The sequence below is a fragment of the Ovis canadensis genome, chromosome 1, assembly GCF_042477335.2.
Source record: "Ovis canadensis isolate MfBH-ARS-UI-01 breed Bighorn chromosome 1, ARS-UI_OviCan_v2, whole genome shotgun sequence".
NCBI classification, from domain to species: domain Eukaryota; kingdom Metazoa; phylum Chordata; class Mammalia; order Artiodactyla; family Bovidae; genus Ovis; species Ovis canadensis.
The window spans coordinates 176,969,762-176,995,077 of NC_091245.1; the positions used below are offsets into that span (position 1 = coordinate 176,969,762).

Consider the following 25,316-nt stretch of genomic DNA (forward strand, 5'->3'; position numbering starts at 1 on the left):
GCGTGTCAAATGATATACAAGGTTAGACAGACGATCAGTGACAATATTGACCAGTGACAATATTCACATGGATTATTAGAGTAAAAATTTATCCTTTCTTGAGGAGATCCTCAGCTTCTTATACATTTTGTAACATGGTCTGAGTTACAAGTAGGAAGATTTTCATTCAGAAGCTTTGTATTTCATGACATTTTTGATACCAGTGAGGTATTAAATAATATCTTCTAGTCCATAGCATCTCTATAATTAATAAATTCAACAGCAAGTTTCATACAGTTGGTTCTTTTTCTCAAAATAAGTTTTATTTTGTCCTGATAACAAAGGCAGAAAATGTAGAAAATGGAAGAGAATAAAAAGAGCAATAAAGAGTTAATTTTTATTTTCTGACTACAACCTGAAGTTTAGCTCTGTTGCTATTTTATACAGGGTTATCAGCTGAGATGGAAGCAAGTCCTATATTCTCTTAAGAAATCTTGGGAACTTAACTAGGACATGTCTTGGTGTAAAAATAATCAAAGCCTCCATTCAGAGGTTGACCTAGGGGAAATCTGCAGGGAGAGTCAAAAAATCTTCCAAAATCTGTTTTGCACCTTTTAACCATGTGTATAAATGAATGATCAAATCCCTAAAATATATGACACGATGATTAGATGCAGTAATTCTAGATGGTCAGTGTGATCAATACAAAGAAATAGAGGAAAATAATTGAATGGGAAAGACTAGAGATCTCTTCAAGAAAATTAGAGATACCAAGGGAACATTTCATGCAAAGATGGGCACAATAAAGGACAGAAATGGTATGGACCTAGCAGAAGCAGAAGATATTAAGAAGAGGTGGCAAGAATACACAGAAGAACTGTACAAAAAAGATCTTCATCACCCAGAAAACCACGATGGTGTCATCACTCACCTAGAGCCAGACATCCTGGAATGTGAAGTCAAGTGGGCCTTAGGAAGCATCACTACAAACAAGGCTAGTGGAGGTGATGGAATTCCAGCTGAGCTATTTCAAATCCTAAAAGACGATGCTGTGAAAGTGCTGCACTCAATATACCAGCAAATTTGGAAAACTTAGCAATGATCACAGGACTTTAAAAGGTCAGGTTTCATTCCAATCCCAAAGAAAATCAGTGCCAAAGAATGTTCAAGCTACTGCACATTTGCACTCAACTCAAATGCTAGCAAAGTAATGCTCAAAATTCTCCAAGACAGGCTTCAATGGTATATGAATGGTGAACTTCCAGATGTTCAAGCTGGATTTAGAAAAGGCAGAGGAATCGGAAATCAAATTGCCAACATCTGCTGGATCATCAAAAAAGCAAGATAATTCCAGGAAAACATCTACTTCTGCTTTACTGACTACGCCGAAGCCTTTGACTATTTGGATCACAACACACTGTGGAAAATATTGAAAGAGATGGGAATACCAGACTACCTGACCTGCCTCCTGAGACCTGTTTACAGGTCAAGAAGCAGCAGTTAGAACTGGACACGGAACAACAGACTGGTTCCAAATAGGAAAAAGAGTACGTCAAGGCTGTATATTGTCACCCTGCTTATTGAAATTGTATGCAGAGTACATCATGAGAAACGCCATACTGGATGAACCACAAGCTGGAATTGAGATTGCCGGGAGAAATATCAATAACCTCAGATATGCAGATGACACCACCCTTATGGCAGAAAGTGAAGAAGAACTAAAGAGCCTCTTCATGAAAGCGAAAGAGGAGAGTGAAAAAGTTGGCTTAAAGCTGAACATTCAGAAAACTAAGATCATGGCATCCAGTCCCATAACTTCATGGCGCATAGATGGGGAAACAATGGAAGCAGTGACAGACTTAATTTTTTTGGGCTCCAAAGTCACTGCAGATGGTGATTGCAGCTGTGAAATTAAAAGACGCTTGGTCCTTGGAAGATAAGCTATGACCAACCTAGATAGTATATTAAAAAGCAGAGACATTACCTTGCCAACAAAGATCTGTCTAGTCAAAGCTATGGTTTTTCCAGTAGTCATGTATAGATGTGAGAACTGGACTATAAAGAAAGCTCAGTGCTAGAGAATTGATGCTTTTGAACTGTAGTGCTGGAGATCCAACCAGTCCATTCTAAAAAATCAGTCCTGAATATTCGTTGGAAGGACTGATGCTAAAGCTGAAACTCCGATACTTTGACCATCTGATGCGAAGAACTGACTCCTTGAAAAAGACCCTGATGCTGGCAAAGACTGAAAGCATGAGGAGAAGGGGATGACAGAGGATGAGATGGTTGGATGCATCACCAACTCGATGGACATTAGTTTGAGTAAGCTCCGGGAGTTGGTGATGGACAGGGAAGCCTGGAGTGCTGCAATCCGCAGGATTGCAGAGTCGGACATGACTGAACGACTGAACTGAACTGAATTCTAGATGGACCATTTCTAAAGCAAGGCTATGCTGTGCTAAGTCACTTCAGTCCTGTCTGACTTTTTATGACCCTGTTGACTGTAGCCTGCCAGACTCCTCTGTCCAGGGGATTCTCCAGGCCAGAATACTGGAGTGGGTTGCCATGCCCTCTTCCAGGGGATCTCCCTGACCCAGGGATTGAACCCACAGCGTTTGAGACTCCTGCACTGCAGGCAGATTCTTTATCACAGAGTCACCGGGGAAGCCCAAGCAAGGCTACAAGTCACCCCTAATTTGGCCAAAGGTAAATTATTAAAATATCTATTAAATTCTTAATTGTAGGCAGTGCATCTTTTTGGTTAATATGCTATATTCTTAGATAAGTTATACTATACTACACTATATTATTTTCTAGGCCCCAAATAAAAAGAAATCATAAAGAACATTTGCCAAAAACTTATTTGAGTTTTAAATGCAGGAGTTAGTCTTCCATTATTCTCTGACAAAGAATAGCTGAAACAACTATTTCATGAGGCAACTCTTGGTTTATGTAGATAGAACCTTGTTGTCAGCTTATAGGAAGACATCCATTTTTCTGTTCTCATAGTAGGAAAGTGTACATTTGATACATAGAAGTAAACACCTGAGTTTTTTAAGGTAAAGGTTGAGAAGAGAATGAAAGCACATCTCCATTTCATGCTTTTCAAAATGATATGTGGTCTGTGACAGTTGTTTCTACTCACCCTGACTCTCGTGTTTTACGCAAGCATCCCAGGTTTATGCAAGCATATGTATCCTGGGTTGCAGTAGAGTTCACAGCTTAGCTAAGCTAACGGTATTTTCTAAATTCCTTTTTTCAGGAGATTTGAATGGACACTACTCAAAGTCCTCAAAGACTGATTTTTTAAACAAGAAAATAAAATTTTACCTTTATAGTTGTAACCACCCATAAATCTAATCAGATAGCCAACTGTTAGCACTAGCTTACTTGTATCAAGTTTCCTAGGATACAACTTATAGGTAGATTTTTTTGGCAAATACAGGCTCAGGGCAAAGAGAATTAGGATGGTAAATTGATGAGTAGCTTCACCAAAGCGACAATGAGTTACTCCTTTCTCAGGGGTTCTGTTTCCTAGCTCCTGGGAAATAGGTCTTCTTCTCAATAGTCCTAGAGACATATGTAACAGGATTTTCAGTCTGTCTTTTCCTGGGTTGTGGATGTGTCTATATTTGATACTTGAGCAGAACCCTTCTGTTGGCCCTGCTTATTAAGTTGCCCTCTTCCCTTTACTCTTCATTTAGTCAGACACATAATTAGTGAGCACCTACTTGTGCTGAATAGGATATAGAAATAATAGTAGGAGTCTTACTATTATGTGTGTTCAGTCGCTAAGTCATGTCCAACTTTTTGTGACCCTGTGGACTGCAGCACACCAGGCCCCCCTGTCCCTCACTGTCCCCTGGAGTTTGCCCAAGTTCATGTCCAGTGAACTGGTGATACCATCCAACATCTCATCCTCTGTCGACCTTTTCTCCTTTTGCCTTTAATCTTTCCCAGCATCAAGGTCTTTTTAAATGAGTCAGCTCTTCACATCAGGTGACCAAAGTAATAAGGTAATAACAATAGCAATAGCTACCATTTATTGAGCATTAGTGAGAAACATCATTACACAAATCTATTTATATGAGTCTTATTAACAATAGGTGCATTGAGGAAATTGAAGTGTGAAGATAAAAGAGACTTTCTCTCCTTTGGGAAGTTCAGTCTAGCAGGGAGGAGTTTTTATACATAAATGATTACTTTGATGTTTGTTGAAATGTAAAGGGATATATGAGATGTTGCTTGGTGAGGGACAGGCAGTACTGCGTGAGGGCTTCAGAGAAGGCACTTTTGAAGGATGACAAGGAATTTGTCAGATGGCCAAGGAGAAAGGTATTTCAGGAAAAGAGGCAAATGTCCAGACATAAAGTATGGTCTCTATTGAAAATTGCAAGTGCTTTAGAATGATTGGAGCATCATCTATTATTGACTGTGTATAGTAGACAAGTCCTGAAAGACAGACAGAAAACTTAAAGTAATATTTTGTAGAAATAACTGCTGACAGAGGTCTGTTTAGTCAAAGCTAAAGTCTTTCTAGTAGTCGTGTATGGATATGAGAGGTGAACCATAAAGGAGGCTGAGTGCTGAAGAACTGACGCTCTCAAATTGTGGCATTGGGAGGAGACTCTTTAAAGCCCCCTTGCATAGCAAGGAGATCAAATCAGTCAATCCTAAAGGAAATCATCCCTGAATGTTCATTGGAAGGACTGATGCTGAAGCTGAAGCTTCAGTACTTTGGCCACCTGATGGGAAGAAGCCAGCTCATTGGAAAAGACCCTGATGCTGGGAAACATTGAAGGCAGGAGGAGAAGAGGGTGACAAATGATGAGATGGTTGGATAGCATCACCAACTCAATGGACATGAACTTGGGCAAACTCCAGGAGACAGTGATGGGCTGGGAGGTCGGTGAGGCTGAAGTCCATGACCTTGCAAAGAGTCGGACATGACTTAGTGACTGAACAACAACAATGACAAAACTCATGGTAAAGAAAGAAAAGGGATTCCCAGGTGGCCCAGCGGTAAAGAATCCGCCTGCAATGCAAGAGACGCGAGTTCAATCCCTGGGTCAGGAAGTTCCCCTTAGAAAGAAGTGGCAACCCACTTCAGTATTCTTGCCTGGAAAATTCCATTGACAGAGGACCCTGGCATGCTACAGTCCACGGAATCACAAAGAGTTTTGAGCACACAATATGCAAAGAAAAGTGTGATGTCCTCTATGTTTAGGGCAGAGGTAGGATCAGCCACCTTCTCCTGAAGGACCTATGTCACAGGCTCCAGAGAAAAAATAAAGGGAAAACTTTCTCCAGAAATTCTGGAAAAGAGGAGTGTATGGGAACAGGGTGTGTAAAGATAGTAGTTGGGTTAAGAGTAGTGATTGATGGAGCGAGGATTAACACAAAGATCCATAAAGTCAGGGCCGATTGAACTAACAGGAACAGAGGCCAAACTGACCTGAAAAGGGTCTGCTTAGTACTCTGTTTTCAAACACTGGCCATCAAGATGGCAAAATTCTTTGATCCAGTAATTCAGTTTCAGGAATTTTTACCTTAAAATAAATTAAGATTGGGTGTATAGTTTTGGTTAAAGATAATCATCACAAAATTTCTTACATAAACAAAAATTAGAAGCAATTTAAATGTCTAAAAATAAACGATTAATTAAATTATGGGAAATCCATACAATGGAATATAGGGCAGCTAAAAGAAACAAAGGAATATTTAGCTTATAGGAAAAGAAGCATGCTCTATAATTATCAGGGGGAAGCAGATAACAGTATAGTCAGTATAATTAAATCATATGCCTCATGACCAAAACAGCTTCTACAGAGAAAATAAGTTTGAAAGTGCATTAACCAAAGTGTTCCCAGTGACTGTCTCTTGATAGTAGGATTATAGCTGATTCTTATCCTTTTTTGGCTTATCTGAGTTTACTAATTGTTTTTAACTTTGAACATGGATGATTGTATAAGCCTGGCTTTTTTGTAGCAATTAAAGTTCATTTATTTAAGTGTCACCAGACGGACATGACTGAAGCGACTTAGCATCAGCATCAGCAGCAGACACAGTGAGTGTAGAGGGTGATGATGAGAGTCTACATTTGGTTGCGTGAACAACCTAAAATGATAGTTGTGACATACTGCAACAGAAAAGACTGTGTGCACTCAAATTGCTTTAAAATGTGGAAGAATCGAGACTGTATCTAGACTGTGGTCCTAAAGGGACATATACAAGGAAAAGAAAGGAAGAAAAATCTTTAATAATAAAAATCATTAGTTTAATCATTAATAACAGAAATCAGAAGTTAATAACCCTGTATTGTGACAGTGGCAATTAAAGCATGGGCTTCCTAGGTGGTGCAGTGGAGAAGAATCTGCCTGCCAGTGCGGGAGACATGGTTTCCATCCCGGCTTGGGAAGATGGCAACCCATTCCAGTATTCTTGCCTGAGAAGTCCCATGGACAGAGGAGCCTAGTGGGCTATGGGGTTGCAAAGAGTCGGACACAACTCAGCACATACACACACACGTTATGACAGCAAAGAAAGAAAACGAGAGCCATCTGGCAAGAGAGAGCTTGCTGGTTCCATTGTTCATTACAGTTAAATCAACCACCCGAAAGGGGTTGTTATCAAAAGGAGGTGGGGAACAATTAAGCTCTGAAAGTTTGCCTTAAAAATTTGCTCTAATCCAGCAATTCTACTGCCAGGAACCTTTCTGCAGATAAGCCCACGTACGTGGAAAATGTCCATCTAGTAGAGTTTCTTGCATTATTGTTTATAAAAGAAAAATGTTTTTAAAAAATCAGAATGTCTGTCTTAGAGAATCGGGTATGTAATTTATATTACTGCAACACTAAGAAATTCCATATAACCACTAAAAGTAACATCCTAACATGGTAGAAATCTGTCAAACACACTGGTAGGTTTTTTAAAAAGGCTCAGTTCAGGTCAGTTCAGTCGCTCAGTCGTTTCCGACTCTTTGCAACCCCATGAATTGCAGCACGCCAGGCCTGCCTGTCCATCACCAACTCCCGGAGTTCACTCAGACTCACGTCCATCGAGTCGGTGATGCCACCCAGCCATCTTATCCTCTCTCATCCCCTTCTCCTCCTGCCCCCAATCCTTCCCAGCATCAGAGTCTTTTCCAGTGAGTCAGCTCTTCGCATGAGGTAGCCAAAGTACTGGAGTTTCAGCTTTAGCATCATTCCTTCCAAAGAAATCCCAGGGCTGATCTCCTTCAGAATGGACTGGTGGGGTCTCCTTGCAGTCCAAGGGACTCTCAAGAGTTTTCTCCAATACCACAATTCAAAAGCATCAATTCTTTGGTTCTCAGCTTTCTTCACAGTCCAACTCTCTCATCTATACATGACCACAGGAAAAACCATAGCCTTGGCTAGACGGACCTTAGTCGGCAAAGTAATGTCTCTGATTTTCAATATGCTGTCTAGGTTGGTCATCACTTTCCTTCCAAGGAGTAAGCGCCTTTTAATTTCATGGCTGCAATCACCATCTGCAGTGATTTTGGAGCCCCCCAAAATAAAGTCGGGCACTGTGTCCACTGTTTCCCCATCTATTTCCCGTGAAGTGATGGGACCGGATGCCGTGATCCTCGTTCTCTGAGTGTCGTATTAGTGTCCTTCATGTATGTGTGCTTAGTCATGTCTGACTGTTGGCAACCCCATGACAGTAGCCCACAGGCTCCTCTATCCATGGAATCTTCCGGGCAAGAATACTGGAGTGGGTTGCCATTTACTACTCCAGGGGATCCTCCTGACCCAGGGATTGAACCCACATCTCATATCTCCTTCATTGGCAGGCAGGTTCTTTACAGCTAACGCCACCTTGGAGGCCCACTGTTTATGTTTTAAAGCTGTTCATTTGCTTAGTCGTGTTCACCTCTTTGTGACCTCCTGGACTGTAGCCTGCCAGGCTTCCCTGTCGATGAGATTTCCCAGGCAAGAATATTGGAATGGGTTGCCATTTCCTTCTCCATTGTTTTTTAATAGAGGACCTTGAATGTTATTCTATATTTTGATAGTCAGACTTTTTAAAATTTGTACTCAATAAGCACTTGTTTTTTTTTAAAAAATTAGACATAAAAATCAAACACTTCTAAAAATATATGCAGTATCATGAAATAACTAGAATTTCTAATATATTTAAGATAATTTACTATGTTATAGAATTCTATAAATATTTATGGTATTATGTGTATGATGAATAAATTAGGCCCCTCCAAATCTCAGTGTTTTAAACCAAATTAATTTGCAGAAGACTAGGAGAAGGCAATGGCACCCGACTCTGGTACTCTTGCCTGGAAAATCCCATGGACGGAGGAGCCTGGTGGGCTGCAGTCCATGAGGTTTCGAAGAGTCGGACACGACTGAGCGACTTCACTTTCACTTTTCACTTTCACGCATTGGAGAAGGAAATGGCAACCCACTCCAGTGTTCTTGCCTGGAGAATCCCAGGGACAGGGGAGCCTGGTGGACTGCCGTCTATGGGGTTGCACAGAGTCGGACACGACTGAAGCGACTTAGCAGCAGCAGCAGCAGTTCTATTAAACTATTGCAGAAGACTTTAAGTCTTCTCAGTTTTCTTATACTTTATGAAATATAAAAATTCCCATAAAGGAAATGAAACCACACATTTCACTACCATTATCAGTTAACTTTTCCCATTTATTAATTCTTGACAAGATTTTATAAATCCTATATGTACTATATGTCTGGCACAGCAGAACAGAAGACAGAAATGGCCCTCTTTTGTGAGACTTGTAATATTTTGAGCATCTAATTAATACAAAATTAAAGAGATAACAGACATTAGTAGACAGAGTTTCTGATGTGCAAAAAGACCCCCAGATGAGTTCAAACAAAACCAATGTATAGATGAATAAATGATATGCAAATTATATGTATATGTACATCGATATCAGAAATATATATTTTATATATTTAATCACCTCTATGCCTAACTATTGGAGAAGGAAATGGCAACCTACTCCAGTATTCTTGCCTGGAGAATCCCGTGGACAGAGGAGCCTGGTGGGCTGCCGTCTATGAGGTCGCACAGAGTAGGACACGACTGAAACAACTTAGAATGCATGCATGAATTGGAAAGGGAAATGGAAATCCACTCCAGTATCCTTGCCTGGAGCCTCCCAGGGACGGAGGAGCCTGGTGGGCTGCCGTCTATGGGGTCTCACAGAGTCAGATACGATTGAAGCGACTTAGCAGCAGCAGCAGCAGCAGCAGCAGCAGCAGCATGCCTAACTATGCTCATTTAAAAATAAATGATTCTGATAAATAAATAAAGCAACTCAAATACACAGAAGGCAGTTCAACAACCACTGCAAGGTCAATAATTTAAAGGAAATTAAACAATTCGAATGTCAAATCTGAGATACAAAATATAACTGAAATAGAGCAACACAAAGGACATTTGTGCTAGGGGGTCTTTATTTGATGGTTTAAAGGTAGGGTAAGGGCCTAGAACTAATTTTCCTCCTATTAAGTTTTTGCCTCTACTGTGTATTGTGTTTAACATCATGGTATTTGGATTTCTCTGAAAGCGCTTAAAATGCTCTAGGGAGTCACAGAGAGAAAGAGAGTGGGAGCTATGAAGGAACATAATCTCTATTGCAATTGTTTTTTACACTGCATTTCTAATTATGCGTTTACACAATCATGTCCCCAACTAAACAGAGTTCCTTGAGGACAAAGATTCTGTTTTCTTTACCTTTGATTCCATAATATAGGGCATAGTTCCTGGCACGAAGAAATGTCTAACTGATATTGAGTGAATACACAAATATGTAGTACTATAGAATCACATGCTATTTTTCTGGGGTCAGCATTCACATGGGTATATGACAACTAAGATAATTAGTTGAATTTTATACATGTATGTAAATATATCTTATTTATATTTTATAATATATTTGTAATTAGGCTAATTATCTTAGCAGTCACTCATCTATGTGTCAACATTGACGTAAATAATCCAGGGCAGCTGATGGTCACTGCTGCTGCTGCTGCTGCTGCTGCTAAGTTGCTTCAGTCGTGTCCCACTCTGTGTGACCCCATAGACGGCAGCTCACCAGGCTGTCTCGTCCTCGGGTTTCTCTAGGCAAGAACACTGGAATGGGTTGCCATTTCCTTCTCCAATGCATGAAAGTGAAAAGTGAAAGTGAAGTCGCTCAGTTGTGTCCGACTCTTTGCAACCCCATAGACTGCAGCCTACCAGGCTCCTCCGCCTATGGGATTTTTCAGGCACGAGTACTGGAGTTGGGTGCCATTGCCTTCTCTGAGCTGATGATCAGTATCTCACAAAACCCCCTTTATAGCTCAGGAACAAAGAAAGACCTTTGCAGAGGGGAAGGAGAACCATAATCAATCCACCATTACCTCTTCTTGGGGCTCCAAATAGTATGAGAAAATTCCTTCTGACTAGTCTTGACAAAACGGGTTACTCTGATTCCAGTATTATTGTTTTTATCCCAACACACAGTGTCCTGTAGTACTGGGATTAATAGAAGGTAATAAGTGATTCTCCACAGAAATGAAAGCATGTATGACTACACACAGAGGATTTAAAAAAGGGGATAAGTGTAGCCAATTATGATTCTGCATAATTTGAAGTTCTTGATTTAGAACCAAATCTTTAGTAGCTAGACTAACAAATCAGAGAAGGCAGTGGCACCCCACTCCAGTACTCTTGCCTGGAAAATCCCATGGACGGAGGAGCCTGGTGGGCTGCAGTCCATGGGGTCGCGAAGAGTCGGGAACGACTGAGCGACTTCACTTTCACTTTTCACTTTCATGCATTGGAGAAGGAAATGGCAACCCACTCCAGCGTTCTTGCCTGGAGAATCCCAGGGAAGGGGGAGCCTGGTGGTCTGTCGTCTATGGGGTCTCACAGAGTTGGACACGACTGAAGCGACTTAGCAGCAGCAGCAGCAGCAGCAGCAGCAGCAGCAGCAGCAGCAGGAGCAGCAGCAGCAGCAGACTAACAAATGCTAGCTTATTTCTTGATGGATTTGTCCTTCGTTCTGAAAAAATACAGTGGTTTTGATTTTGGGACTACCCAGTTCCAAAAAAATGAGTAAGCTAGTATTACTAAGCATGTGTTTGCTTTTATTTGCAGGAAGCGGTGAATGCCATTTTTCTGTCTGGGCAATTCTAGCCTTCTTGGGCTTAGCTCTGACTATATCGCTGATCTTCAACATTTTCCACTATGTGGAAAAGCAGCGACAAGGTAAGACATTGAGAAATAGCCATATGATATCTGCTTAAATGGAGATGGAGTCACTGGAAAACCTGTAGAATAAAATAACTTTATAGAATGTTATTCATAATATGTTTTTATCTATAGAATGTTATTCATAATATGTTTTTATCTATAGAAAAATCTATTTGATACATTTTTTTCACCCTGCTGCTGCTGCTGCTGCTGCTAAGTCGCTTCAGTCGTGTCTGACTCTGTGCGACCCCATAGATGGCAACCCACCAGGCTCCCCCATCCCTGGGATTCTCCAGGCAAGAACACTGGAGTGGGTTGCCATTTCCTTCTCCAATGCATGAAAGTGAAAAGTTAAAGTGAAGTCACTGAGTCATGTCCAACTCTCAGTGACCCCATGGACTGCAGCCCACCAGGCTCCTCCATCCATGGGATTTTCCAGGCAAGAGTACTGGAGTGGGATGCCATTTTTACCCTGAGGGTTTGCTTAAGCATATATTCATGTTAGAAATGTAAACAGAGTCCCAATTTTAGCTCTTTAAGTTTCCACTCAAGTCTACTCAAGCTTCTCAGTATTATTCAGGGCCTCTAAAGTGCAGCAGGCTTCGATGGAGGATCAGAAGGGAATGGAAAAGCGATAGATTGAACCACAGTCTTGTTATCAAACACTCCCAGGGTCAGCCACCGACAGCCTCTCTTTTCAATAAACTGGGCAGAAGTTTTAACCATGTGGCTTTCACCCTCTTGGGCCATGATTGAATTAGGGTGATGCCTAGTAAGTGGCGTCGCATTTGCACACAGTAGACACTCAGCGTAGGTATGTATGTTGAATACAAGGATGGGTGGATGGAGGAATAAAGGTTCAGCTATTTCTAAGTGCTCTTAATATTCTAGAACCAAAGAACTCTTAGAAGTGGGACATTTAAGTGATAAACAGAAAATGTAAATACAGTTTCTTTAAACAGATGAAAATAAATAAAACAAAGTTAACAAAATCGAGTTAGACACATGTGTTCAAGAAAAAGTACATGAAGCTAATTTGGAACCATGGTCAGTTTCCAGGGAGTCTCCTGCATCGGCAGGCAGGTTCTGTACCACTAGAGCTACCTGGGAAGCCCACTTTCAACCATGTAGTCCCTTATTTCAGCCCTATGACTGCATTGAATTATGGTGAATATCAATGTGTAGAATCACTTTTCATTAACATGATAAGATCAGGACTGGTCTAATTTTACCGATCTATTACTGCTGCCCCAAAAGTATTTGGCTGTGCTTGTCTGTTACAACACAATGTGAATAGGTTTTCCAGTTCTCATTTTTGATTGTGCGTTGGAATTTATTAATGCATGCTGCTGCTGCTGCCGCTAAGTCGCTTCAGTCGTGTCCTCCTCTGTGCAACCCTAAAGACGGCAGCCCACCAGGCTCCCCCGTCCCTGGGATTCTCCAGGCAAGAACACTGGAGTGGGTTGCCATTTCCTTCTCCGATGCATGAAAGTGAAAAGTGAAAGTGAAGTTGCTCAGTTATGTCTGACTTAGCGACCCCATGGACTGCAGCCTACCAGGCTCCTCCATCCATGGGATTTTCCAGGAAAGAGTATTGGATATTCATACCATTTTCCCACCATACAAACTTTTTTTGGGAGTTGTTTATGATAATTAGTTGGCCATGGTCAAAAGACAGTTGCCTAAACTTAAAAAAAAAAAAAGGCAGGTTTTTTAAAAGACAGATTTTTTTTTCCCCTTATAATTGCACAATCCCTTATCACCTCCGGCATGCTATAAATGACTCTTGCCTAAAATCAGCAGAGTGGGGAAGAGCACTTTAAAAAAACAGGCAATTGTAAATTACATTAATGTACTTTAAAAAATCAATTTTGGCTCCCTCAATTGTTTTTAAAATCATGACTTTTGAAATCAAGGTGACTCTGCTACTATTTACCTGAGAGATCTTGTTAGAGTAATGTAACTTCTGAGTTTCAGATTTTTTATCTCCAAAGTGTAGGAAATACTATCTAGACAGTGGGGTTCTGTGAGAAGTATGCAGTCTCCTTAGCACAGTCCTGGGGATTTAGTAGGTGGGTCCTGCACAAGGTACAGCCCACGCCACCGTTCTGTGGCTCTGGTCCTTCCTTCCACAAATGTTTGCCAAAGTTTTACTATGGCTTCATGTCACCCCTTGTTTTATTTGGGTATAGTTGCTTTACAATGTTGTGTTGGTTTCTGCTGTGCAATGAAGTGAGTTGGCTACGTGCTGTGCTGTGCTTAGTCGCTCAATCATGTCCGACTGTTTGTAACTTCATGGGTTGTAGCCTGCCAGGCTCCTCTGTCCATAGGGATCCCCCAGGCAAGAATACTGGAGTGGGTGGCTATGCCCTTGTCTAGGGGATCTTCCCAACCCAGGGATCAAAGCCAGGTCTCCCTCATTGCAGGCAGATTCTTTACCAGCTGAGTGAGAATCATTTATGTGTGTACATATATCCCCTCCCTCTTGGAGCTCCCATCCCTCTAGTTCAACACAGAGCACTGAGCTGAGTTCCCTGTGCTACAGGCAGCTTCCCACGGGCAGATATGTCGATGCTACTCTGTCAGTACTTCCTACCCTCTCCCTCCCCTCCTGTGCCCACAAATCCATTCTCTCTATCTGCGTATCTATTCCTGCCCTACAAATAGGTTCTTCTGTGCCATTTTTGTAGTTTCCACATAACATGTTAATACGATATTTTTCTCTTTCTGACTTACTTCATTCTGTATGACAGATTAGGTCCATCTACATCTCTACAAATGACCTAATTTCATTCCTTTTCATGACTGAGTACTATTCCATTGTATATGTGTACCACATCTCTTTATCCGTTCCTCTGTTCAGTGAACATTCATTTCTCTGGCGTTGTCACCCCTCCCACCATCCCCAAACTCTCCAGCTTTCGTCCCAATTCCTTCCCTGTCTCTTATTTAACATGTCTGCACAATGACCTGAGTTTTAGTGATAACAGTTTGTTCAAATCACATACAGGTTCATTTTAGAGAATTTTCTGTAGGCTTCATAGAATTCCTCCTAAATATCAACCTGCCTCAAATTAATTTATTTGAGCAGTAAAGAGCTAAAGACTTCTGGAATGTATCCCTCTTCTGTATCCACACCGATTCCTTCATGGTGATTTTATGCTTGCAGATGTGAGCCCAGTGTGCTGCCCTGCTGCAGACCCTTTATCTCCCTTTCTAAGGATGGTGAGAAAGAGAGACCCCGGGGATGGGGAGAAACAGACACCTAGAGGGAGGGGAGTGGAGCCGTGCCAGAGTATCCCAATCCTGCCACAGGCTCCTGGTGCTCAGGCTCCTCAACGCAGCAGTGCCCCATCGCTTCCAGCCAAGGACTCTGCACCCTCCCGAGATCTGAGCCAGGTCCAGACTGTCTGGCTACTCCGGGCAGGATGAGGTTTTCTGAAGGGGAGTCCCAAGTTTCAGCACAGGGTCAAATTTACACATGGGTGTTACCTCACACCATTATGTGCACCTTCCCATTCTCAGATACCCTCTTTCTCCCACACCCGCTCCACAATCCCTTAGACCTGCAATCTGCTAGAAATTATGGTACCACCCTCTTCCACCAGGGCTTGGGCAGGGGTTGAGTCATAGGCAGGCTCACCCTTGAGCTCATGGACCCAGGAAAAACAAAAGACTTTTTGTTTTGACTTTACTCGATCTTCACTCTTCAGGAGGAGCACATTACCCTGGGTCTTGCACTTTACTGGTGTGCAGATCTAAGATTAACCTTGGAACACTGTTTGTGGATGGTCTTATCCCATCTCCCCCTTTTCTCTCTGTAGCCCATTCTCAACCACTGCGGTGTTACTAATTATCACCATCCTTTCCACTTCACATGAGCAAAGAACACTATCTTTCTTTCTTATTCAGAGATTCCAAGTGGATTTGGTATTAGTCCTGCAAATTGTTTGATTCCTTGGCAGTCAACCTGAGGACTCTCCCTGACTTGTTTCTCCTGGACAGACAGACTATCAGTGATTCTATCCTATTTAGCCAGCTTTTCTGTCCCTTGGTCTGTGTACACAATGCTCCTACATCTGGCCTCATGTAACTTTTATTTCTACATCTTTGTGCTATTGTTTGCAGCTAAGAAACTTACAAGATATGACTCCACCTTGGTGAACAGTTAGTGAATAAGTTTTTCTGGTTGTATTAAATAGCTTGCAAAAGAAAATCTCTATTCCAGCAACAATGCAGTATCTACAAATTCAATCAGATAGACAAGATAAGCCTCTCCTTGATGTTTTCTGTAGCAGGCAGGGCTCCGTAGAAGCTTTGAAATGGAGTTCTCCCTTCCCCCCAAGTAAATCTTTCATTTTTATGTGATTCTTTGTCCAAATATGTTCTTTAGGAGGATCACATTTATTTCTCTTTCTAATAGGAATGCATCCTTTTTCCTCCTTTAAGCCTAAAAAATATTCTTTAACCTTTCTTCTATGTTTTGAGAAGGATAAACAACTGTATGGTTTGCTCATACATCAAAGTCCTATCAGTGTATCCCCTATTTGCTAGAAAATTACGGCACATATTTCACACTAAAGACATATCATAAAATTTGTATTATGGAGTTTAAGCCACGTACTCTTTGTTTCTTATTGTTCTGTATTGCACATGGAAGGGTGAACACCACAAAAGGGAAAACAAAAGCAAATGTCAGCTCGCACCCTTTCAACCATGAACCTGACCACAGCGTTTATATCTGAATCACAGGAGAGGATTATGAAAACTCAGCCAGCTTTTCTCAAACTGAGCCTTGCAAACATACCTGCTTTATAATAAAATAAAAAATGTGTTTTATTAAATATAACGTAAATGTTTAAGTAGCTTTTAAATCATGTCATTTATTTTCACATAAACCAATACACTTATGACAGGGCAAGCTCTTTTCAGGAGTCTGAACTTACTGATCTTTTTCCTTTGCTATAACCTCTAAACCTTTGATTGTAGTACCCCTATTTAAAGAGATCATATTCTATCACACTTCTTATGATAAGCATTGTCAGACTAAAAGGGCATAAGTACTGATGGTCTCGCTTCAGATTATACATCTAAATTTTAAGAGTAGTGTGGTATGGTGACCTTGAACTTTTAATGTTTGCCTTCAGGGTGCTTCTTCAGTATGATGTGTTCTGATGTACCAAGCCCTTTGCCCATTCCTTATTTTCTTATTCACACTGTTTTAGCTTCCTTTCTCTTTCCTTTTTTCACACAAAACTTTTTGGTCTAAATCTTTGTTTTGCTTTTCTCTGCTGCTAATATATTGAACTACATTTTCCTTCTAGAGAGCTATCCTTCTTACATATTACAGCAGTGTATTTTCCAGGCACCATCATTTATGCTCTAAACACCTCCAGTTGGAAAACCCACATCATCTTTACGAAGTATTAGTCAGTTTGAAGAAACATTTTTACTGCACACTTATTTCTTTTCCTTGTACTATCACTATTTTTGTTTAGTTTTAATCTTTTCTTTGAATTTACTGCTCAGTTGATGACAATCTTCTTCCTAAAAGAAGATTTCATCTCAAATCAGGATTTATTTATAAGTCTTCAAAATAACATTTAAATTATATTCTATCAGCTACTTTTCAGCTAATCTATTTAATCTGAAAACTTCCCAAATTCATTAAATGTGGCTTGTTACAGGATGTGGACTTAGAATGTATAATATTGATAACCAACTTTGTCATTTTCTAAAATGTTTTTATATAAATTACCTCGTTTATCTCCCACATCTACTCCATGATATAGGCATTATTAACCCTACTGATACATCAAGAATGAGTTCTACAATGATTTGCTTTTTCTTCTGCAATGAAATACATTGAAGAGCTGGTACCCAAATCCAGTTCTGATTCTTAACCCTGAATACATCAAGCTACAGTTTGACTAAATTCTTGTGTATGCACTTTAATTTCAGACAAATTTGAATAATAATGACCTGAGTATAAACATGTACTTCATATAAAAAGAAATCGATACATACTTTATATCTTCCAGTTAACAATTTTCTAGTCTATATTAACTAATTTTTATTCCTATGCTTATTGAACCTATTCACATTTTCTCAAGCTTTCTCATTTTGTTGGGCTTCCAGCTTGTGGGTACTGTGCAGCAGTAGACTTCTCTAGGCTTCTCCCAGCATCCGTGTTACATTCATATTCACAAGACTGATCTGAAGGTAGTCGAAAACAGCTACATCTTTCCGATACAGTCCATGGTAAGACATTTACTGTGGGCTAAAGAAGCATATTTGTGACAGATCCCAAATAGGTTACATTCACCACTTCTGGTCGCATAGCTGCTTGATGTTTGTGATTTGCAAAAAATTCCCACATTTGGTCTTTCACAGAATTCTTCCAAATATATTGACACGTGGCATGTCTATTTTACCCTCCAAATGGTGATTTTAATAATTTGAAACATTATTGAATAATATTTCTTTAACATTTAATGACCTCTCTGGATAATAACTTTGTCATACATAGATCTAACTAAAAATAATTTTGGTAGTTGTTTGGTGACTTGTTCAATTATTTGGAAATGTTAGTTAGTTTGCTACCAACATACAGTTGTCTCTGAGTCACTGTCAGATAGATAATACTAGGTTCACTTTCATACGACAGCCTTTGCAAGATTTTGATTTTGATTTAGTGCCAGATTAATAACATGCAATCAAAATATAATAAATATCACATTATATATATCTATCCAGTTAAAAGAAATTTTATTGATGATCATATAATACAGGTTTATTTTTATCTTAATTATTAAAATTGAACTCTGAATTTCTCTTAATTTCTGCCAGTTATTACCTTTCTAAAATTTTCTTGAAACTTTTACCTTTTTTGAATATATGTATCTAATTTAAAGTAAACGTATTGCTTTGCATTTGCCTTTGAACCACCACATCTGATTTTCAACAGTGGGTACTTTGAGATTTCACACATGATTTTTTCTTGAATTTATAATCTTACATCAAATCTCTGGTCCAGCTTGGTTTTGCAGACCGGCATACTGTTTTGTTTAAAAGCTATTCTACTCTTTTGATCAACTTTAGAGACTGCATTGTCAACCTTTTCTGAATTTCCTCTCCTAGAACCCTTTCTCTTCTAACCTCTCTATTTGTACCATGTGGATGAAATGGAATCATAAACAAAGGAAGTTCCTGAACACCTTTTTTATGTGATTGTCACACACCAAGAAAAGTTAACGAGCACTCCAAAATTAGATAAGTAAATAGAAGTGTCTTCTAGGGACTTTTTTGTTTGTTTGTTTTTTGATAAGGAAGAAAAGCCTATTCAAATCTGCAAGGGCAAAGAGGGCAATTTGTCAGTAAGAAGCAGAGGTGTTTCGTGGAACCTGAAGGCAGAAAAGTACAGCTGTGCCCCACAACAGACTGGAACCACAGAAAAGGCAGGCACAGGGTTCCCCTGGTCTCAGCTTGGTGTTTTCCATGCATAAAGTGGCCACTCACTTGAGCTCTGCGTGGTTTCCAAGCTGTACTATGTTTGCATTCCAGATTACCAAGAGAGAATGTGATTAGCCCAAATCAGAGGATATCTTTACCCCTAAGTGAGAGTTAAGTGGCTTGATTAAAGATGTTAACTGACATTGAGACTAAGCTCCTCTCAGAACATGCTCTAAAAGGTTTAACACATGTCAAATTTTCTCTTAATTTGTCTATTTTGAATATCTTTCAGAAAAAATATGCGCATACTCTGACGACTACTTTCCCAGGTACGTAGAAAATAAGTCATGGATTATGATTCCCAAATAATATGGAAAGTAACTAGTGTTATATTGCTTTATAAGTTTGACTTAGGAATGTTTCACTTGGGTTAAAACAAAAAATGAGTTTTAATTACTTTTACTTCCATCTGAAGATTAATAGCTATAACATTATCTACCCTAGTTATTTACTGTCCCTGAGTCAATGAGAGAGCTGGATGAAGGACAAAATGAAACTAATCTGGTATCTACAGAATCCTCGTTAATTTTGGAAGAAGATATCCTAGATTATGATTCAGTTCAGACTGTAAGAATGTAGAATAATTAAATATAGAATTGTGCGGCTCTTAAGAATTCAAGGTGGAAGGAAATGTGGCAATATCTAATACAATTTAATATATGTATGCACATACACAAGAATGCTTTGTGCTGTGCCATTTTAAGGGTATTGCCAAGAAAAAACTCTAAATAATATACAGTTATAGATGTAACATAACTTAATCTCATATTTATTAAGCAAGTTGCAGATAAATTTGTGTAATACTTTTTTAAGAGAAGGTTTATGATGTCACAGTAAAGAAGTTTCATTTTCTTAGACAGTATATTCTGACCCAAGTGTATCATTAAATTGGAAATTTCTCTTTTGGGACAAAACAATTTAAATATAGAAAGTTTTCTAGAGGATTCTTTAAGACCTTTTTGAAATGGTAAACTGAAAGGTTGAAAATGCCTTTCAAAAACATAAAGCTTTCTCATTGGTATAGGGTAACACTGTAAGCTTTTATTGTCCTCTGAAAAGGTCCTTAGCCCTGGGATTTCTTTGGAAGGAATGATGCTAAAGCTGAAACTCCAGTACTTTGGCTACCTCATGCGAAGAGTCGACTCACTGGAAAAGACTCTGATGCTGGGAGGGATTGAGGGCAGGAGGAGAAGGGGACCACAGAGGATGAGATGGCTGGATGGCATCACTGACTCAATGGATGTGAGTCTGAGTGAACTCCAGGAGTTGGTGATGGACAGGGAGGCCTGGTGTGCTGCGATTCATGGGGTCGCAAAGAGTCAGACACGACTGAGTGACTGAACTGAACTGAAAAAGGTCCTTTAAAAAATTATTCTCCTTGTGGAAATGTCTGGAAGATTCAGATCTGGGCTACAGGCAGACCCACACAATAAAGAAAATTTATATTTCATGATTATTTTTAACATTACATTTTACAACATGAGATAATTTAAGTCATTAGTTCATATCAAGAGTGATTTGCTAATTCAGTTACAACAAAAAAATGTGACAAAAAGAATCCTACATAGCCATGCAGAACTTAATCTGACAATTGATTTTATACTCTTCACTTGAAAGGTAGTTAAGATGCATTGTTATAGAAAGTAATATGATACAATCATTCTACCAAAGATGGGACTGGTGGTTTTTGAATTAGGATGATAAGAAATCAGAAAGGAAAATTGGTAAAATACCCATCTCAAAACAAGCAAGCTCTTGGCTGCAGGGAAAATTCAGAAAAAAGGCTGATTCTTTTATAACATTCATTCTTTCAATAAATATTCATTTAACAAATAAGCATTTGTTAGACAATAGAGATACAAAGATGAAAAGATGCGGATCCCTCCAAAAAGGATTTAATAATCTGTTATCAACTGTAATAAATCTCCATTTGGGCAGAATTTGAATATACAATGCAGATTATATCTATAAAGAGGCTATCTTATTAATTCACAAGTTTATGTATATACTTCACAGCTTGTCTATTTCTCTGATTATGTAGTTTGGAAGCCAAAGTCACCTTTATAGGAGAGCATGGAGGCTTCAGGGAAAAAACAAAAAACAAATGAATTATCTCCTGTCTTTAATATTAAGACATTAATATTAAAACAGCAAGTGGAAATAAGGGCTATCTTTCTTTCAGCTCAGTTGCTCAGTCATGTCTGACTCTTTGTGACCCCACGGACTGTAACACGCCTGGCTTCCCTGTCCCTCACCAACACCCAGAGCTTGTTCAGACTCATGCCCATTGAGTTGGTGATGCCATCCAACCATCTCATCCTCTGCCTCCTTCTCCTCCCACCTTCAGTCTTTCCCAGCATCAATCAGGGTCTTCTCCAATGAGTCAGTTCTTCACATCAGGTGGCCAAAGCATTGGAATTTCAGCTTCAGCATCAATCCTTCCAATGAATATGCAGGACTGGTTTCCTTTAGAATGGACTGGTTGGATCTCCTTGCAGTCCAAGGGACTCTCAACAGTCTTCTCCAACACCACAGTTCAGAAGCATCATTTCTTTGGCCCTCAGCTCTCTTTATAGTCCAAGTCTCACATCCATACATGACTACTGAAAAAAACATAGCTTTGACTAGACAGACCTTTGTTGACAAAGTAATGTCTCTGCTTTTTAATATGCTGTCTAGGTTGGTCATAACTTTTCTTCCAAGGAGCAAGTATCTTAATTTCATGGCTGTAGTCATCATGTAGAGTGATTTTGGAGCCCCCCAAAATAAAGGCTGTCACTGTTCCCATTGTTTCCCCATCTATTTGCCATGAGGTGATGGGACCAGATGCCATGATCTTAATTTTCTGAATATTGAGTTTTAAGCCAACTTTGTCACTCTCCTCTTTGATTTTCATCAAGAGGCTGTGAGGTAGGACTGACTTTTCTTAGGTAGGACTTAGGTAGGTATCTTTCTTAGGTAGGGCTAGAATCGTGGATGTTTCCACAGTTCCTTACATGGTCTGAGGCCAGGAGAAGGGAGGCAAGCTCACCCCACCCTGGGTTCCCTGCTGCCTGTCTCCCTGCTCCTTCTCAGCACTGGTTTAGGTGGGAAGCTATGTGGAGGGGAAAGAAATTTGCCTCTCTGATCTTCTGCTTCTGCATTAGTAAGTCAGGAACATGATCACTTAAAGGACAGGAAAGTGTCTACATCTAATAGAAAGTTAAATACCCGCTTCCTGGTATTTATCCCAGGGTACTTTATTTTTCCTTTAAACATAATTCTGCACAATTCTTGTCTTATGATCTATGTTAAGGGGATAATGCAGTGAGAAAAACATGGGTTTGAGATCCAAACAGTTCTGGATTTTAATCAGCTCTTGCAATTACTAGGTTTGTAATCTTGGGGAAATGAGCATTTCTAAAGTTGAATCATAACATAATACTACACTTACAGAGAGTAGCTGGTAAAAAAAAAAAGCTGACTACTTTATAGGTCTAAATTAAGGTCTAAGAAAATACCCACCCATTTGGATTATTCAGTTTAGTTCAGTTCAGTCGCTCAGTCGTGTCCGACTCTTTGCGACCCCATGAATCGCAGCACACCAGGCCTGCCTGTCCATCACCAACTCCCGGAGTTCACTCAGATTCACGTCCATCAAGTCAGTGGTGCCATCCAGTCATCTCATCCTCTGTCATCCCCTTCTCCTCCTGCCCCCAATCCCTCCCAGCATCAGAGTCTTTTCCAATGAGTGAACTCTTTGCATGAGGTGGCCAGAGTACTGGAGTTTCAGCTTTAGCATCATTCCTTCCAAAGAAATCCCAGGGCTGATCTCCTTCAGAATGGACTGGTTGGATCTCCTTGCAGTCCAAGTGACTCTCAAGAGTCTTCTCCAACACCACAGCTCAAAAGCATATTTACCCCTTAATTAAAGAAAGCAGTTCAGATAATTAGGAAAGCAGTTCAGATTTACATTAAGCTTATTATAACTCAGTTTTCAGAGTCTCTCTCAAGGACTAAGGACAAATTTCCAGCAACCTTTGCATGATCTCCTCCTGCATGGCATTGAAAGGTGCTTTTATCACAAAACGTATCTCATCTCAGTTATTCTTCTACCTAAAATGATCTCTTGGATTTCTAGAGCTCTGCAGGTTGAGGACCCCGCTTCACGTCCCATCTTTGCTGAATATACTGACCTGATGCCCTGGAACAGACTTTAGTCTCAGCTGTCATCTCCACCTGTTCCCAGGGTTGAACATCCTAATGATAGTGGAACTCTTGGGTAGCCTTCCCTAGCATCAGATTTCCAAGTAGATACACAGAATAGGCCCTCACTATGACCACTGCTGCATTTGGAACCAAAACATCTCCATGTTCTCCAGCCTTCTGTTTGTTTTAATGTACAAGTAACCATAATCCAAACTCCAATCCTGTGTGAATGCAAGAAGTCCCGTCCCTTGCCCAAATCTTTGTGAGAATCTCCCAAAATGGACTTACAGGTTTCAAAAATCTTATTCTTGATTGTCTTTGGGGCATGCCTAGCTCTATGTCACTGCTCTAGGTTTCTTTCCCATCTCTTTACAGTTCTTCAAGATAGCAGAACTTTTCAGCCTCCCTTCTCTCAAACTTTGAGAAAAAAAAGAAACACTTTTTAAGTGTCCTTTAAGTGCTCCAAAGCATTGGCAATACAGGCTTCTGTTTGACTTTATCTAAAATAAAAAGTGGGCATTATTAGAAGAGCACTGGAACACTGATCAAAATAAAAATTTAGTATTAGATGTCATATCTCTGAGACCCTATTAAAATATCTCCTCAATAGGAAACACTACTGGTTCTTAGCTAACCCTAGCCATACAAAAATTGCTAGGGTTTATGTTTTTCTCCTGGGTCAAGTGTCTATCTTTGATGTTCACTCATGCCAAGTTCAGGAAACCTATACTCATGGTACAGTCCCTATCAAAGAAAAAATTTATTGAGGATACACAGAGGAACACATTGCTGCAGCAACTTCCCCTTTTCTCTCTTGCATCTTTTTTTTTTTTTTTTTGGTCTCTTTGGTCTGATTCCCATCAGTGTATAAAGAGACAGTAACACCTTACATCTTTAAGAAAAGAAAGACCCTCTTTATAGCAGGTTGCGTGCAGTCACCTCTTCATTGTTCTGTACTCTTTACAGGAAAACTTGGAAGTTCCATGTACATTCTGTCCCTATTTGCTAGCTTCTCTTCCTCTCCTTTCTTGAACCTACTCTATTCAATTCTCTGTCCTCAATAATCCACTGACTCAGCTCTTGTCAGGGTCACCAGTGAAATATGTGTGGCAAATCTTAGTCTGCCCTGTGATCCATCTGCAGCATGACACATTGTCATTCTCTCCTTCTTGTGTGCATGCTAAGTTGCTTTAGTCATGTCTGACTCTGTGAGACTCTATGGACTGGAGCCCACCAGGCTCCTCTGTCCATGCGATTCTCCAGGCAAGAAAACTGGAGAGAGTTGCCATGCCCTCCTCTAGGGGATCTTCCCGACCCAGGGATTGAACCCACACCTCTTAGGTCTCCTGCACTGACAGGCGGGTTTACCACTACTGCCAATTTTGAGACACTTGCTCATCCAGGCTCTGAGGCCCACCTCCATTTTAGCTTTCCTCAATTACCTGGAGCTCCTTTTCCTTTGCTGGCTCCTGAACCACAGATGACAGAGTGCCTAGGGCTCATCTAGTGAACCCCTTCTCTATCTACACTCATGTCATTAGTAATTTCATCCTCTCTCATGGCTTTAAGTAACATTTACACACTGGGCAAAGCCCAAACTTTTATCTGCCTGTTCAGAAAAAGTGAAGTCACTCAGTCATGTTTGACTCTTTGTGACCCCATGGCCTGTAGCCTAGCAGGACCTCCATCCATGGGATTTTCCAGGCAAGAGTACTGGAGTGGGTTGCCATTGCCTTTTCCAGGGGGTCTTCCTGACCCAAGGATTGAACCTGGGTCTCCCACATTGTAGGCAGACGCTTTACCATCTGAGCCGCCAGGGAAGACTTTCAAATAGATATCTATTAAGCAAATAAAGTTAAGCAAAACCAATGTCTGACAGACCCCTAAGCTCACTCTTTGCTCAATCTTTCAACTTTCCAGACCCTTAAAACAGTTTTATTTAGTTTTCCAGAAGTGTTTTTCATTTTTATTTGGATGTTGAAACCCGCGTTTATGTCTTAGAATTTGGAAGCTGAAAAGAACAACATAGGGAATAATTTAATATTTCTGTTTTTTAAATCAGGAAATTAAAACTTCAGGAATTTATGTTCAAAGTCACCCAGGCAAAAGTAATGATTTAAAAAAAAATTGAACTCACTTATTTAATCTTAAATAATAAAGAGGCATTTTCTTTAAAAGGACTTCACAATAAAAATGATAAAATATGAATAAGAACATTAAAAATAGACACTAGAGAAAATTTACGTGAAAGTGGAAAATCTGAACTGTTAAGATGTAGATTGAAAGCAAAAGAAGAGGGCAGCAGAGGATGAGATGGTTGGATGGTTGGATGAGATGGTTGATCACTGACTCAATGGACATGAGTTTGAGCAAACTCTGGGAGATTGTGAAGG

General features: G+C 40.0%; 1 protein-coding gene across 2 annotated transcripts in view; it reads left to right on the top strand.

The window, feature by feature from the left end:
• TRAT1 (T cell receptor associated transmembrane adaptor 1) overlaps positions 1-25,316 on the top strand; it is a 47,043-nt gene that overhangs the window by 8,277 nt on the left and 13,450 nt on the right. The window contains exons 2-3 of one of the 2 annotated variants that reach the window (XM_069579234.1): positions 11,128-11,238; positions 18,968-19,004. In XM_069579234.1, coding sequence (XP_069435335.1) covers positions 11,128-11,238; positions 18,968-19,004 — 148 coding nt within the window. The remainder of the gene's footprint in view (positions 1-11,127; positions 11,239-18,967; positions 19,005-25,316) is intronic. The other variant, XM_069579244.1, reaches the window with a different exon arrangement.